At 39.9% G+C, this 17,647-nt stretch overlaps 1 protein-coding gene across 1 annotated transcript in view; it reads right to left on the minus strand.

Annotated features, from left to right (window-relative positions):
* Positions 1 to 17,647, minus strand: part of PTPRM (protein tyrosine phosphatase receptor type M) — a 756,425-nt gene that overhangs the window by 456,584 nt on the left and 282,194 nt on the right. Inside the window, exon 4 of the mRNA XM_068563694.1 lies at positions 8,478 to 8,556. Within this exon, the coding sequence (XP_068419795.1) occupies positions 8,478 to 8,556 (79 nt within the window). The remainder of the gene's footprint in view (positions 1 to 8,477; positions 8,557 to 17,647) is intronic.

The following is a 17,647-nucleotide window of genomic DNA, read 5'->3' on the forward strand; positions in this document are numbered from 1 at the left end:
CAGCAACACAGAGGAAACCCCCATTACTAATTTGGAGGCCACCAATAACTCAAGACAATGCATTCATGATGCCTGGCATGCAAAATGTCCTAAGTAACTTCTAAAAAACCAGTATAACTCTGGGTCATTGTTTCTAATACTATTATGTTAACTTAAAACCCTGTAAACTATTTCTCATTAACTTAATCAAATTCCCCTTGGTCAAGAATAACAGGATTCTATGGTTTTAAAGATCTGTGTAAAAAGTCCCTGCATCAAATCTCTCTTCTACTCCCTGTTCCCAAGAAGCTGGAAGACCCACTGCTTTTAGAAAAAGGTAACATTCTTTTTGAGCATTTCAGGGGCCGGAAACTTTTCCATTGATGACTCACCATGTTCTGTGAGGAAGGTATTTTTTCCATTTTACTTGTAGGTACTTGGCTACTAAGCGTCAGAAGCAGAGTGGAAACTTTGGTCTAGCCAGTGCCAAAGCTCAGGCTCTGCCCATCAGGCCACACTACCTCGGCGAGCCTTGCAGCCCAGTGTCTGCCTTTCCCATGCTCTCATCCCACCAGGTATGGCTCCCAGTCTGACTGCTGGAATTCCTGCTACTTTCAAGGACCTTCTCCAATGCTTTTCCTTCCATAAAGCTTCCATGGATTCCCTTAGCTTGCTGTTAGACCCTTGAGATATCACACGTCCTCCGTCAGGACGTCTCACTGATGTTACCCTCTCCTGTCCATCTCGTGGCCTCCTAACTCTGCTTGCCTCTGGCTGCAGGTCACTATAACACAGTGGGTCTCTAACACAGAGTGTTGGGTGTGTAGCCATCTTTCATGACAACTTGGGTTAAGGGGGTGTTATACCTGCAGCTGCTGGTCTGCAGTGTCACCGCACGTGGTTAAGCGCAGGGTCAGTTCGGAGCCTATGCTGAAGGGCTGTTAATTATTTTGAGTATCACCCCTGGTGTATCCTCCCATAGTCAGCATTGTTAAAATAGGTTTGACACAAATTGCTGAACTGCTTCCCTTAGCGCATATAACAATTGGCATTTCTACCAGCAGAGTAGAAGAGTACTCTTTTTACCACCCCCTCAAAAATGCTAAGTGTTAATTTCTGTAATCTTTCTGGAGAATCTGATTAAATATATGTGCTCTGCTTCATCAGCTTACTTAACAATAATAAATAACGGGCATATCAGAATTGTCACTGGTTCTGCTATAGGTCTGTCCATCCATAGTAAGTCCGCCCTGGAAGGTTGTTTTCCTAAGGGCCCTGTTTCTAGCAATGGCTACTGAACCAAAGAGAAAGACATAGCAAAGCTCATTTATCAATACAATTTGCTAATTGTATTAGGAGTTCTATTAGAATATAACTTACATTTTTAATTTGGTGGCCAAAGATAGGATTGTGTGATAGTATTTCTTTACCCCCATCCTTATTAAGACATGCTGCCCAGAATGAGGGTTATCCCTTCTCCTTTAGAATGGATTTGATGTTCAATACGGTTTTCTCAAAGACACCAGGGCTTATTACTTGCACAGTAAGGTTAAGTGTCTAAGGAATTGATACCTCTGTTCAAATTGTATTTTGGGAGGGTTCTTCTCTGAACAGATTGGCTGTGTTCAGTTTGGGAAATAGTGTTTCTTGGTTGAGAAGAAGACTGCCGGAAAAAAATAATAGTCTGGCTAAAATAATAAAGCCATACCTCCAATGGAAACCAGATGAAGACAGAAAAACCTATTAAGTGTAAACACTTTTATCACCAAATTATCCTTTTCAAGCAAGAGAATTAATTGAATTAATTAATTTATCCATCAGGGTGAATAAGACAAAGGGGCTGTAGAATTCTATGTTCCAGATCAGTTTCCTCCAAGATCATGAAGGTTAAAATTTCTACTGGTGACATTTGTAAGTTTTTTCAATAAACATTAAAGGCATATATAATCTTTCCAGAGGTTTAAGATGCCTGGAATCTCCCTGCCTAGTGCTGTAAACCCTACAACGGTTTTCAGTTAGGAAGCAGTTGAAGGTTAATACTATTTTAAGATCAGGATTGCAGCATAATACGTGTTCAAGCTCAGGCTCTTACTACCTTTGAATAGAAGCAAAAATTCTTCAACCCAAGCCTTAGTGGATTTTTTTTTTTAATTTGCAAAATAAGGATTTAAAAATAGCACCTATTTCATAGGGTTGGGATAAAGATTAAACAAGATGCTGCCAGGAGGAGGTATTCTGTGTGCCTGGTACTTAGCCTCAAAAATGTTCATTATTATTTAAAATAACGGATCTATCACTGGAAACTGGAAAAGACCCCAAGAAAAAGAGCTCCACAGCCAGAAAAGTTTCAATTCCACGCTCAGCTGCGTGCTCTGAACCTTGCCAAACTAATTGTAACACAGGTAGAGCACCATTACAGTGGAAAATTTCAATCTATCCCATACTCAGGAAGAAAAATTCTCTCTTTCCCTCTAAATTTATAGGCCCATTTGTCTCCTGGATACCCTTTCAAAATGCTATGCCAGTTTTCTTCTAAAATCTGCAGGAGTTCTAAAAACTAAACATCTTCCATGAATACTAAAAGGTTTTGGAGTACAACTCTCCTATTTTTTCATTTCTGCCATATTCTTTTGTTTCTTACTAAGAAAACAGTTTTCAAAAGAACAGAGGTTTTCGGGTATTAATTGATCTCACACCAGCATTTGATCCCAAAGTCAGGAATTATCATTGACCAGGATGCAAATCTTTTTGTAGATGTCTCATATTATTGCTTCTTCAAAGCCTGCACCAAAACACTAACAACAAAATCAGAGAACGGTAATTTGCGAGATCAAAGTGCAAACGGAAATGGACAAAAGCGGACTGTGCCCTGACCCCTCTGTATTTTCACTTACATTTTAATGGAATGGCACAGGTTGAGATGGGCTGCAGCCATGCCCGCCTGCCAGAATGCACAGTCAATGCTTCTATTTGTGTAGCACATCATCACAAAGAAGAGAGCCAACTTCTGCTAAAAAGAACAGCCGGGACTGCCTGAAAACAATCTATTTTGCAAACATTTTTTTAATTTTTAAAATGGACACTGCTAAGTTATCCCATCTAAGAAATCAATCAATTTAGCCACTTAGAGTTAAAATCTCCATCTAATTCATTCTAGTAGGCCAATCAGGATGTAGGCCTAATAATAATAATAATAGCTAACATTTACTGAGCTCTTAGAATGTGCTAAGCTCTATTCTAAGTTCATTATGCACATTAACTCATTTAATCCCTACATTTACCTTGTGAGGAGAGCATTATCATTATTATTCTCCACTACATGAGCGAGGTTATAGGGCCACAGAGGCCAAGTAACTCTTGTGAGTAGGAAGCTCTTAACATGGTTCAAGACAAAACTACTTTTGTTTTGCTTGAGAGGTAAGAATGGATCTTAATGGAATAATTTGTCAAGGGAAAAACAGAGTCAACATCCTTATCATAGAAAAATAAGCTAGGCACTATGTACAAATAACTTTTATTAGTCACCCATCTCTTGAAGAAGAATGATAGTACACTGGAGAAAAATCCAAGCTAAGTTCCCACGTGTAAAATGAAGAGAAAAACAAATACCGTATATTAACGCATATATGTGGAATCTGAAAAACTGGTGTAGACAATCTTATTTACAAAGCAGAAATAGAGACATAGACGTACAGAACAAACGTATGTATACCAAGGGGGAAGGCGGGGTTGGGATGAATTGGGAGATCGGGATTGACATATACGCACTATTGATACTATGTATAAAATAGATAACTAATGAGAACCTACTGTATAGCACAGGGAACTCTACTCAGTGCTCTGTGGTGACCTAAATGGGAAGGAAATCCAAAAAAGAGGGGATATATGTATACATATGACTGATTCACTTTGCTGTACAGTAGAAACTAACACAACATTGTAAAGCAACTATACTCCAATAAAACTTTTTTAAAAATAAAAATAAATAAATAAAATGATAAACTAAAAGAAACTCAATTCTGAGTTCTGTGCGTCTCTCAACCAAAGCACATGGGTCAGTTTTTATTCAACAAACATAATTCAGAAAACAGTTCCAATTTTTTATATGTCTCTGTTATTCTTATTTTAATCACACTGTTTAATGTCTTCATAAAAATTTAAATTTGAAAGTAGGCAAGCAATGTTTGAGTGCACAAATAAATATGAGTGAAAAATTAATTTTGTTTTATAAAATAAGAATAAATTTGAACCTTGGACGCCATATTATGAACTCAGCATTTCTTAAATGTTTAAAGAAATTGCTGACTTGTTTCATATTGCAAAGTAGTAATACAGAAATGTCTTGGATTTTTGTATTCATTTTATCCCATATATGGCACATAGGTTTATGAGGGTTTTTGCAATCTTTTTCATTATATTATTATTTTTTAAAATTGGCAGAAAAATAATGAGGCATTATTCTGTGTAATTTTTAGATTTCAGAATTCAAGGCATCATATATGCAAATAACTTCATATTTAAGGTGTTATATGACAACATATAACAAAGACTGTACACTGTAACCCAGTGAGATTTATCCTGGGAGTGCTAGGTTGATTTAACATCCAAAAATCAATCAGTATAACACACCCCACCAATAGGATAAAAGATAAAAGCCATACGATAATCTGATAAATAATGGAGTCCAGGAAATGCTACCCAAAATATGGCGCCTTTGCACACTGAATAAATTAAGCTGAAGGAGTTCAAGAAAACAGCAGTAGCAAGAAGGTCACTCTGACCTTCCCTTCCCTTGTCCCCTAAACAGGCCATAAAACCCTCACGTGAGAGGTGCCCTCCTTGCACCAGAAGAAAGGAGCTTTCTTATCTCCAAAGACAAAGGTTCACCAAGAAGAATCAATGCACGCATCTTGTTTGTCTTCCTCAGTTTGCCATACTTGCTGTACAATCTCTATCATATCATATTCCTCCATGAATGTCTGCTCTTCACGAGAACCAGCATAAATACACCAGGTCTGTTTCTGCGGGTCTCCATTTCCTTACGAGGCTCCCATGTCACATAAAACATATATTAAATGTATCTGTATGCTTTACTCCCATGAATCTGTCAGTTTCATTTTCAGACCCAGTCAGAGACCCTAAGAGGGTCAAGCGTTGCTAAAACCCAACACCCTTTCATGATTGATTTTTAAAAAATACTCAACAAAGTAGGAATAAAAGAGAATGTCTCTCCTGATAATGAGCATCTATGAAAAACCCAAACCCACAGCTAACATCATACTGAATGGTGAGTGGCTGGAAGCTTCCCTCCTAAGACAGGAACATGACAAGGATGTCTTCTCTCCATTTGTACTCAACATTGTACTGGAGGTTCTAGCCACAGCAATTAGGCAAGAAAAGGAATAAAAGGCACTCAGATTGAAAAATAGGATATAAAACTAACTCGACCTAAAGATGACATGGGTATTGAAAATTCTAAGGATCCACAAAAAACAATTAGAGTTTATAATAAGTAAGCTCAACAGGGTCTCAGGATACAAAATCAATATACAAAAGTCAATTGCGTTTCTATACACTTGCAATAAACAATCCAAAAAAGAAATTAAGAAAACAATTCCATTTATAGTAGTATCAAAATAAAACACATAGGAATAGATTTAACAAAAAAAGTATAGTGAAAGAAGTTCAGTTAGTACCCTGAATACCGTAAACACTATTGAAGGAACTTTTAGAAGACCCGAGTAAAAGGAAAAACATCCCATGTTCCCATACACTTTGAGTGGATGAATTGAATGATATGTGATGTTAAAATGCTGCATGGCTTACAAGATATAAAAGTATATATCAGCACCACAAGGTAATAATAGTAATACCCAACTATGCATAAGTTACAACCTACTTAAAAACAGGAGACAGTATTACGAAGCTGAAAAAAATGCTTCTTCAGTTTCTCCTACTAGGATTATTGAACTAAATTCAAAATATAGCTTTAGCATGTGTACCAAATACAAAAATTATCTATCTTCATTAGAAGTGGTCTGAAGCCATTGCACAGCCATCTCCACATTTCAGGCTGATCTGGCATCTTACTGTCACTACGTGAAAATCAATTTTATGAGCAACTGTATACACTTAACAGAACAGCTATTTTTTTAAAAAAATGTCATAATGTCTACCATAAACCTATATGAATCCAAACAGGAGCCTTTAGAGCAAAATAAATAAAGTTCAGCAGTTCTGTATCTTTTGGGAAAGCACAGTTTTGGATATGAAATACTTATGTTTCTTCACGATGTAAATTTAATGAACATCATCAGTATTTCAAAATAATTGATTATTATTTAGAAATCTTGATAGGAAAGCCCTTAGAATACAAACTGTAAAGCTTTCCATTTTAAGACAAAACGACTGCATTCTTTAAAATCTTTATTTGCATGTTTTCCCCATAAACTTAGCGATTCAGGAAAAAATAACTACAGAAAGGCCATCATCAAAACCATTGAAAGCTCACAGTTCAACACGTTGTTGTAGCATCCATCACCTTGGGACAGAGCCTGTTTTGTGATTCTGTATCTCCTAGCAGCAGTTTGCAAAGCCAGTTAAGTATCAGCACCGGTATTCTCCAAAGGAGAGACATAAACTCCATTTCTATGGCTGCAGGCAGCTGGGCTTGGAAAGAATGCACAGACACATTTCAGGAAGGCTCTGATAGAAGGAAAAGCACTAAGTCTGTCTCTCTTACTGAAGGCAATGACTCAGATCCTGCGGGATGGGAGGGGCTACACCTGAGGAGCTATTCTGTTGGCCAGTGGCCACCACACCTATACCCAGGGAAGCAGCGACACCTGCCTTGTGGCGAGGTTTCCTCTGGGAAATGGAGTGCTCAGCTCATAGTAGGCCTACAGTATTACTGTCTGACTTTTTACCTCCCGGTAAGAGGTGAATCAGAGGCCCTGAATATTCGTGCACATTAGAAGATCTCACGGCACTTTTCCAAGCCCGAGGCTATGACTCTGAGGATTTGGCCAAGTTCCAACTCAGGTAATTATATTCTGCTTCCTAAATTTGCCCTGCTGTTCCCATTAGGTACAGCATTGTTCATTTTCTTGCCTTTTCAGAAAAAAAGGGGCAGAAATTCTTCTTGAACTCGCCAGTCTTGCTGACAGAATAAAAGGCCAAGCACCGCGCTACAAAAGTAACGTCTGCCTTAGTAATGAACCAGATGACTGCTGAGCTTGAACTTGGAGCACCAGGTAAAGATCTCAGAGAGGAGAACCCCTCTGGATGGAATCAGACAACAGTGTCATGACAGCCCATCAGATACCAACCACCCAGGCTTCTCTGTAACCACCACAGGGAGTGATCATGGCACCAATCTCTCAATCCATGCAGTAAAAGCAGACACTCCTGCGTGTGATGGTATTTCTAATATCAGTGTAGATATAACCATTCTGTCATGAATTTGGGTGGGGACCTTCAGCAGAGATCTAGAATCGTCTGAATGAGTCAATTTCTCTTTTATACCAGGGATCCTAAAACATAAAGCAGGCTGCCATCCCTGGGATGGTCAAAGATTTAATGTCTGACAATATCAATTTGGGGCAAGGATATAGGGCAAATGAAACGTCCGTGCATTGCTGGTGGGCATATAAACTGGTCAGACATTTTTCATAGCATCTAGTAAAACTAAAAATGTTTCTACCCTACCGCTCAGCAATTCTGCCTTGAAGAATACACCTCGCCCAAGCTCTCACACACTGCACACAGAGGCACGCACACACACACAGATGTTCACGGCAACCGTGTTTGTCATAGAGGAAAACCGGGGTGGGGGGCACTAAACGTTCGTAGAGGAATAGGAAAAAATAGAATGTAGTATATTCATATGATACAATCTCATGGATTGACCTAAATACAATGCTAAGTGGGGAAAAAAAGAATACTGAGTAATTTGTACAGTTCACTACCATTCATCAGAATTTACAAAAGGCAAACATGACTGTCTGACTTTTTATGAACATGTAGTGATTATGGGAACCTCAGTGCCCGTACACACACACACACACACACACACACATGCACGCAGGCACATGCACATACACACATGCACACAGGCACACATGCAGACACACACACGCACACACATATGCACATGCCCACACAAGCACACATGCTGGTACACCTAAGCACACACACAGACACCCACATTTGCAGACTTTTGCTTGCTCAGCTCACAAAGCTCTATGCTGGGGTTGAATGTGGATGTTCCCTTAGTCCTTATTCCTGATTTTCACTTTAAAGACATTTAGATATGTACAATGACATCACACATGATGCACATGTTTTTGAACTTCTGGGCTAGCACAGCACCACCCAGAGGCCCATCAGGGACTCTCTGAGTAGGACGACCTCCCCCAGGTTTTAGTGCCTTCTCTTATCCATAACATAAATACACCCCCAACCACGTCCCCGGATGATTAGAAGCTGAGGTAACTTACTACATGGGTGTCCTAACACCTTCACTTCATCAATGGCGAGGTAGCCTTGATGTCCAGAAGTTACGACTTCAAAAATCACCTGGAAAGTTAAGAAAGGTTTTCATTATTCACTCATTTTGTCAACTTTTACCAAACATTTCCTATATATAAGATATGTAGTTTCAACCATTCATTGATGTTTTCCAAAAATATTAATGGAATGCCCAATATCCTCCAGTCAGTGTTCCAGGTTCTAAAACTACAAAAACAACTAAGACTCAAACCCAGTTTTCAGGGACGTGAACGGCGGTGCGTCAGACAGCACTGTACCTCAAGGACTCACCTCATAAAAGTGGGGCAGGGTACCATGGTTAAGAACTGATACGTGGAAGACAGAGGCTGAGTCATTTTCCAGAGGCGATAAGATTTAAATTGCTTTAAGATGACATATCTTCTGGTCAACTTCTTTGAGGAAACTCTAGCACCAGACTGAACCACGTGGGGTTTTATACAACTAATACATACAATTAAAATTTTAAACGTATTATGAAAGAAGAGGACAGGATACTAGAAGAACATATACCAGATGGCCTCCCATGAGGAGGTGGCGTTTGAGCTGATAGCTGAAGGTGAATGAGCTAACGGTGTGAAGAGGATAAGGCACCTTCCGGGGCATGTGCAAAGGCCCTGAGGTGGACATGATGGTGGCCATGAAGAGGAGAACTGCGATCTGCAGCTATAAAGGTCAGCTGTGACCCGGCTTGGAGATCCCAGGAAACACAGCCCATTAGTACTACAGAGAAGAGACTATACTAGCTGAAATTCAGATGGCAGAGTATCAGTTAGGAGGAGGACGATATAAAAATCTCTGCAGTGGCCAAATCAAGAGGGCTTTACGACTGTTTGATCCTGGGAGAAGCAGGGCAACAGAAGAAGGGCAACACGCTCTGAGGTTCTCAGAATGACGTTTTTGAGATGGTGGAGCCACTTCAGAGAAATTGAGGCTAAAGGAGATAAAAGAACCAGTAACAAAATTATCAATGTTCTTAACATGATTGTCTAAAGGTGTCTGTTGTCAGGCTAGTGTTAGTGATAAAAGGTCCACATGACATTATTTTCACCTCCATTTCTACACAGCAGGAAACTGTGTCACCAGGGAGACCACGGCTGATGCAACATGAGGAGAATAAGTCTAACACACAACCCAGCAATTGCACCATTGGAGAAATGAACATTTTCATTCATATAAAAACCTGCATATGTCAATCCCTATACACAGTACTATATATAAACTAGATAACTAATAAGGACCTACTGTATAGCACAGGGAACTCTACTCAGTACTCTGTAATGGCCTACGTGGGAAAAGAATCTAAAAATGAGTGCATATATATATATATGTATCACCGACTCACTTTGCTGTACACCTGATACTAACACAACACTGTAAATCAACTATACTCCAATAAAATTTTTTTTAAAAACCTGCACACGAATGTTTATAGAAGCTTTTATTTATGACAGCCAGAAACAGGAAACAGTCCAGATGCTGTTCAAATGGTAAATGATTAAACCGACAGTGGGACGTCCATAGTGTGGATACACCTGACTTGGATGAATCTCCAGAGAACTGTGCTGAGTGAAAAAGCCCATCATGAAAGATTACACGCTATTTGATTCCATTTACGTAGCATCATGTAATGTCAACATTTTAGAAATGGAGGACAGATGAGTGGTTGCCAGGGCTCAGGGATGGAGGGAGAAGGAACAGGAGGGAGATGGGTGTGGTCACGAAAGGACAACAGGAGCAATCCTTGTGATGCTGGAAGTGCTGGGGTCTTGACTGTGGTGATGGAGGCGCAAACCTACCCAGGTAATAAAATCGTACAGCTCACAGCGGCATCAGTCACAACAGCGCGGAAGGAACCCAAGTTCCCACTGATGGATAAGTGGATAAGCACAATGCGGTCTATACACACTATGGAATATTATTCAGTCTTAAGAAGGACGAAAAACATTCTGACACATGCTATGATACGGATGAACCTGGAAAACGTTGACGCTCAGTGAAATAAGTCAGTCCTAGAAGGGCAAATACCCGGAGTAGTAAATTCACAGAGACAGAAAAGAGAATGGTGGTTGCCTGAGGCTGGGAAGTTATTGTTTGATGCGTGCAGAGTTTCAGTTTTACAAGACGGAAGAGTTCTGGAGGTGAAGGGTGGTGATGGTTCCACAAGATTATGAATGTATTTAATACCCCTGAACTGTGCACTTAAAAATGGTTAAGATGATACATTTTAAGTGATTTGTATTTTATCACAATAAAACAGTGAAAAAATTATATAGCAGTAAATACAGTCACATGCATACACAAGTACAAGTAAAACTGGGGAACTCTGAAAAAGCTCTAGATTTTAACAATGTCAATATCCTGCTTGTGACATTATACTTTAGGTTTGCCAAATGTTACCATCGGAAGAAACTGGGTGAAGTGTACATAGGAATCTGTATGATTTTTTACTACTGCATCTGACTCCACAATTATCCCTATAAAATTTTCAATTTAAAAAAAGTAATTATAAGTGACCATTTACTACACACATAATAGGTTACATACCCTGGGCAGATATTACTCCACTGTTTTATTATTTCACGTGAAAATTCCTCAAGGATTCAATATTTCAAGAACAAAGAGATTTAGATACAAAGTAATGGTCCAAGAACATGAGATGAGTCTATGGTGGGTGTCACTTAAAAACCCAATCTTCCTGATTCCAAATATCGTGGCATTTTCACTACTGCCCGTTGCCTGAATGAACACTGCAACTAAAGGACTGCATTATTTATGTTTGTGCGATGGATGCAAGCATGGAGGAAGCAATGAGCAGGACCCGCAATGGAAAAGCTCAGGGGGCTTCCCAGATAGAAGTCATCCCAGAAACACCTGCTATACGAGACGTCCCTGTGCCAGGATGCCGTCAAGCTGAAATACAAAACACACAGGGGGAGGAGGGGCCCAGCAGGAGAACAGAAATGAAATGAAACTCGGTCCTGTTTAGGGGGTTAATATACATTTTTTTCACTGATAATACAGAGAAAGGAAGAGATGCACAGATATTCCTGCAATGGGATCTTGCTCATTTCTCTCTCTACTGAAGTCTAAGACAGGACAACTGACGGGCAAAAAGCAGACGGACATTGAGAACAAGTGGAGGAAAAAGCCTTCCCAGGGCTCTCCAGACAGGGCTCCCGGGAAACAGCCATATCCTGCCTGGCAGGAGCAGCTACAGGCAGAGCAGGAACCGGCCAGATGCTCTGGTCCGAGTGGCCACAGCACAGACTGATGCCCAGCACCACCAGTGGCCCAAGAACGCCATCACTCTGGCCATGAAAAGGGTACTTTGAAAGCCAAACCCAGAAGTTCATCCATCTTTCCTGCCTTCTTCCCTCCCTCTTATACATTCATTCATCCAGTTCAAGTCTCCACCAAGCATCTCTCTACTCCAGGCACTTGGAGTCCATCATGAACGGAACAGATGAAGATCCCTTTCCTCAGCAGGTTTGTCCTTCTTCTCACCAAAAGTTATATTTTTTCCTTTATCAACTACAAGGGCTGAAGCTTCTCATAAAAATGGAATAATCCTCATTTTTAAAGGGATGCATTAACTCTTAGAATATAACGTACATATATAAAGCATGCTCGTGTGGATCTGTTTTTAAAAGTTGACACGTGTAAATTTAATGCACCATATTTAATTTAATCCAACACAAGGCCATGGCCCTACCATGGAAAAGGAGAGAGAAAGGAAGGGGGTGGGGAGAAAGGAATTAGACACTAGAAAAGCCAGGTTAAAACCTCTGAATCTGTTTTTTCATCCATCACATTAAGAGAACTTAGGACCCTCAAAAGTTTTATGCCCCAAAATTCTGAGCCTTATTGTCCAAATATTAATAGAATATTTACTACATGCTCTGCGGGGGAGGGCATCAAAAAATTAGACAATTTTATGAAATTTAAGCTTTAGTTGGAGAAAAAATAAGGAACACAATGAAAGAACAGAAGGGAGACAAGAACAGCCAAATGACAGATGGGAACAGTATGGAGCTCGTAGGACCACAAACTTTCTCCTCCTCCTTACCTAACCAGCCAGGATGCCCGTGATACACCCGACACTACCTCCAGCCCAATTCTCAGCCTGTTAAGTGCAAACGCACAGATGCCTGAGCAAGCACTTACCCAGCGTCTCAGCCAGGCTAGAGACACAGCAAGACTCAGCAAGAAGCCAATTCCCCAAATTCCCCAGCAAGATGACTCGCCAGTGAGGCCACAACCAAAGAAGTGAACATAAGTTTATGCCTGAAACTTTGTTGCTCTCAGTCTTCCAGCTGGAACGCCAGGAAGCAAAGAAAGACAGAGTCTGATTACAGATACACTGGAGACCAATGGACTGGCCCTTTCCATTAACTGGAAACTTCTGAAGCAAACTTCTGAACTTGGCAGGTTCCAGCACTGACTTACAGCTAACTGCAGAGACAAAAAGAGGAAAACAATCTTTATAGATATGTTTACGGGTCTGTGTCTATACACCTGCACACAGATGCACAGACATGTAGATTTCTATGAAATATATAAATAAAAACTTAGTAGGACACCTTAGGTTTTAAACAACAGAAGGTGCATAATGTGTTGCAAGTTTGAAGCAATCACTTCAATGTTTCTTTCCAAAAAACTGAAGCACGTTTTTTAAAAGGTCATTTTCCAGCTCTTTCTTAGAAGTTCATTTCAATTAAGGGACTTATGAGTACAAGTTTTGTTAGCTTTTTCATCAAGTTTATAATTTAGGATATAAATGTTTCAACACATACCACGACTATAAAGTGGGTATGATTTGCACTGAATGTTTGCTACTTTGAAGTAAATGTGATTAAATGAAGATATCTGAATTTAGGTGCTGTCGGACAACCATAGGTTGACGACTATCTTGATTTTACCTACCACCTGACCATTAAGAAATCGACTTTGTTTTTTTTCTAACAAACAACAGGGTTAAACCATGCAGTTCAAAGGATGAGGCTTATCTTAAATAGGTTTCTTAAAAACAGATTTAAGCACCCCCTGAAAAGGTTTCCTTGTCATGACCTCTTGCTGTCTGGCAAGTTTCCCATTTTGTACTATTTTCTAGCCAGTGCCCCTACCAAGAAAGTTTCAGAAGCAGAAATAGTTTTGTCTCTTTCTGTCAAATAAGGGACTACTCTACTGAAAGGACAGATATTGCTCTAGGGGAATTATAACACAGGGATGCAGAGCCCAGGGTGGGGATGGGGGTGGCAGTCACGGGGATGTCTAAAGATGCCTGCATCCGAGGACAAAAACATTGAGGTCACAGCAAACAGTAACACAAGGCCACCAACAGCACCACCGGAAAGAGAATAAAGAAAGGTGTGAAAATTGATTTAGGGATGTGGCCATGCTTATTTTTATCAAACAGGACAGAATATACTGAAAATCTACATTAGATGTGAGACTTGGATCTCCTGAGGGAAACACACCAAATCTTTTCTTTATAAAAAAAAATGAATAATTCAAAACACATTTATTTATCATATACATCCATGTCCCAGGTACATTTTGTACATATTATCTAATTTTTCTCAGTCAACCATACGAGGTAGATAATATTAACTCCCCTTTAGGGATGAGTAGGCAGACTCAGTAAGGTTAAGGAATGTTTCCGAGGTCATGCAATCAGGGTATAATTCTAGGTCTATTTTACTTCCAAGTCTGGGCTTCTTTCATGTTACCCGACTGCCTAATCTAGCAGGTATGAGAGACTATATATGTAGAATACATAGACATATACACATGCACATACACACACAAATATATAATATATAACCATGCATACACACACATATGTATACATACACACAAATATATATGACTTTTAATGCATAGATGTACATATGTTCTAAATTCTTTACTTCCAGATTGAACTAAGAAATGTAGTCATCATCTATTTGACCTAGAAATACAGATGCAAGGGACAGTTATATGACACAGTTTTAACAATGCCAGTTTTAAGACAAGGGTCAGCAAATGGGCCAAATCTGCCCCAACCTCTGTTTCTGTCTGGCCCACAAACTAAGGATGGTTTTTACAAGTTTTCACTGGTAGGAGGAAATCAAAAGAAGAAGAAGATTTTGTGATACATGAAAGGTATATGAAATTCAAATTTCCATGTCTGAAAATAAAGCTTTCTTGGAAGGCAGTCACACTTATTCATTTATGGATTGTCTACAGCGACTCTCACACAATCACAGCACAGTGGAGTTGCTGCCACAGAGACCATCTGGCCCGAAAAGCCTGAAATATTTACTATCCAGCCTCCTGCTTTAAGAGGAAGCTTTCCTGCTTTGCTCACCAACAGGCTGCCATTACTCTAGATAACAAGAAAGCACACATCAATAGCAGTAGTTCGTCTCAGCCAAAAACAATATGCTTTGCACTTCCTGGGGGAGCCTTGAACTCTAGCAATGACAGGGAGAAAGCCCTGTCCTGGCTTGATTTGTTTCAGCTCTAATATCCGGGTGGTGTTTTAAATGCCCACGTAGCATTGGAGTATCATTACCAATTTTTAAAAGCATAATTGCAATACACCAAAACAAAACCATAGACACGAATTACTTGATAGACCTCAAAACACTGTCTTAAAAATTAAATTAAAAAATGAAAGAAAATCCAGCTCATTTAGAAGGCAAATCCTCTATAAATAAGCTAAACTACTGAGAATTTATAACACTTTTGTATTCCAACCTGACTCTCAGATCTCATTCTGCACAATGTCCTTTGGCATTAGCTCGATTACAGCTAAATGTTTTTATTTGTTTTTACCAAACACATATATTTTTAGGAAAAATGCCTTTGCTCTCTAGCCTAATCTAAGCTATGATTATTTGAAAAGTTGAAAGCTGAAGTGGGGGATGGGTATGATGGAATCACAGAGCCAAACTACCGTATTCTGGAATAATTTTGTCGTCACACAGTATTTAATCTTACATCACTTTTTTTTTGGTGGGGGAAATTTGGCTTAACAGAAAATACAATGAATCCTCACTATTTGCTGATTCTGAATTTGTGAATTTGTCTACTCGTTAATTTATTCAAAACCCCAAAATCAATACCTGCAAAGCATTCTTGGTCACTTGTGAACATGGACAGAGCGGCAAAGGTTGGAGTCGCCGGACACACACATCCCAGCAGAGGCCGGGCAAGGAGAAGCTCTGCCTTCCAGCTTCCCTTCTCCTGCCACTAACAAGTGTCCTTATCTTCGTCTAAATGTGTCACATTTTCACCTTTTTATGCCTTTTCTTGGCGATGCTGCTATTTAAGATGGCCCCCAACACAATGCTGAAACGCTGTCTGGTATCGCCAAGTGCAAGAAGGCTGTGATGTGTCTTACAGAGAAAACATGTGTGTTAAATAAGCTTCCTTCACGCCTAAGCCTAGCACTCTTGGCCGAGTTCACTGTTAAGAATCAATGATACACATTAAATAAGGCATCTTTACAGAAACACACACAAACCAAGGTTATGTATCGATCAGTTGATGAAAGTCTTGTGACCACCGGCTCTCATCACGGGACTAATGCCCTATGTCCCCCAGAAGCAGCAGTCCAGTGTTTACTCATTTGGCACTCAACGTGATGTTTAGAACAAAACTGTATTCGTGTGTTTGGATTCACACCGAGACTCACTTCTATCAAAGTTCTTGGTCATTGGAAGGACTCAATGCTCATTTTTGCTCTTGGTTCCCAGATATTACTGGCAGCCATGGGATGTAAAGACATGTAGACTACAGAGAATTCATATTCTTTCAACCACTCAACAAATAACATCTCAGGAGACAAGATGGTGTGGCTCCACCATCTCTGGAGCCTTGGGGAAAAGCCACTGGCTTTCAGGTAGGAAGCAACTGGTTAAACCACTGACTAGTGCTGTTTTGTTTGCTCATGGAAAGCCATCCTGGATCTGAGTCTGCCAAACAGGAGACGGGAAGAAGTTTAACACACTGCAGCATCTCCGATGTTCCCTGCTTTAGTGAGGAGCAAAATTAGCTTTCCACGCTGCCACTTTTCCTGCCACGTATAAGCAAAGCAAAGGCGTTATCTCACCAACACAAACACTCCCCACAGAAGATGGGCTGGTGGAAACTGTCAGTCCCCTAGAACAAAGGGGATTCCATGGCATCTGTCTGTCCTCCCACACAGAGCCTCGTAGTTCCTTTCTGGTTTTGGTTTAAATAAAAAGCTAAGGTGGATCATATTCACAAAAACTGATTTTTTTTTTTTACCCAAATAAGTTAAATAAAAAACAAAAACATAGGAAAAGAAAAGTTTCTGTAATGATGAAGAGTCAAAGCAAAACCACAAACGATAGACCTTACCAAATCAGGAACAAAGTACTGAAACCTTTGTTTATATGCACATTTTTTTTTAGCATTGTTATTTTAGGCTGTGTTAGGTCTATGTTGCTACGCGCGGGCTTTCTCTAGTTACGGCAAGCAGGGGCTACTCTTCGTTGCATTGCACGGGCTGCTCATTGCCGTGGCTTCTCTTGTTGCGGAGCACGGGCTCTAGGTGCGTGGGCTTCAGTAGTTGTGGCTCAGGGGCTTAGTTGCTCTGGGGCATGTGGGATCTTCCAGGACCAGGGCTCGAACCCGTGTCCCCTGCATTGGCAGGCGGATTCTTAACCAGGAAGTCACCAGGGAAGTCCATGAACATGTTATCAAAGTAAAGTTAAAACCTACTTTCTCTCCGTTAAAGGCATTCAAAGGATAAGACTCACAATGAAGCTAATTATCAGCGCTCTGTCTTGCCATTTAGGACATTCTGAAATGATGTCATCTATTTTTTCTACCAATAAATAACACAACTTTCTTCACTTTTGTGTTTTCCCTTTCCCTTTTGAAAAGAAGTAGTGTTCTTTTCCAATCTTTTCTAATCATGGCTCAAATGCCCATTCTATAAAATGGGATATGTAAGAAAATTAAGGCAGAGGGAAAAAAATAGGAAAGTGATAAGGAAAAGTGCTCAGAAGCAAAAAGCGACAGACCACAGAGAAGTGAAAGATGTTCACCCAGAAGAAGGACTTGTCCTTGATCATCAAATAACAAATACAAACTGAGAAGGAAA

The sequence above is a fragment of the Eschrichtius robustus genome, chromosome 14 (genome assembly GCF_028021215.1).
Source record: "Eschrichtius robustus isolate mEscRob2 chromosome 14, mEscRob2.pri, whole genome shotgun sequence".
Lineage (NCBI taxonomy): Eukaryota > Metazoa > Chordata > Mammalia > Artiodactyla > Eschrichtiidae > Eschrichtius > Eschrichtius robustus.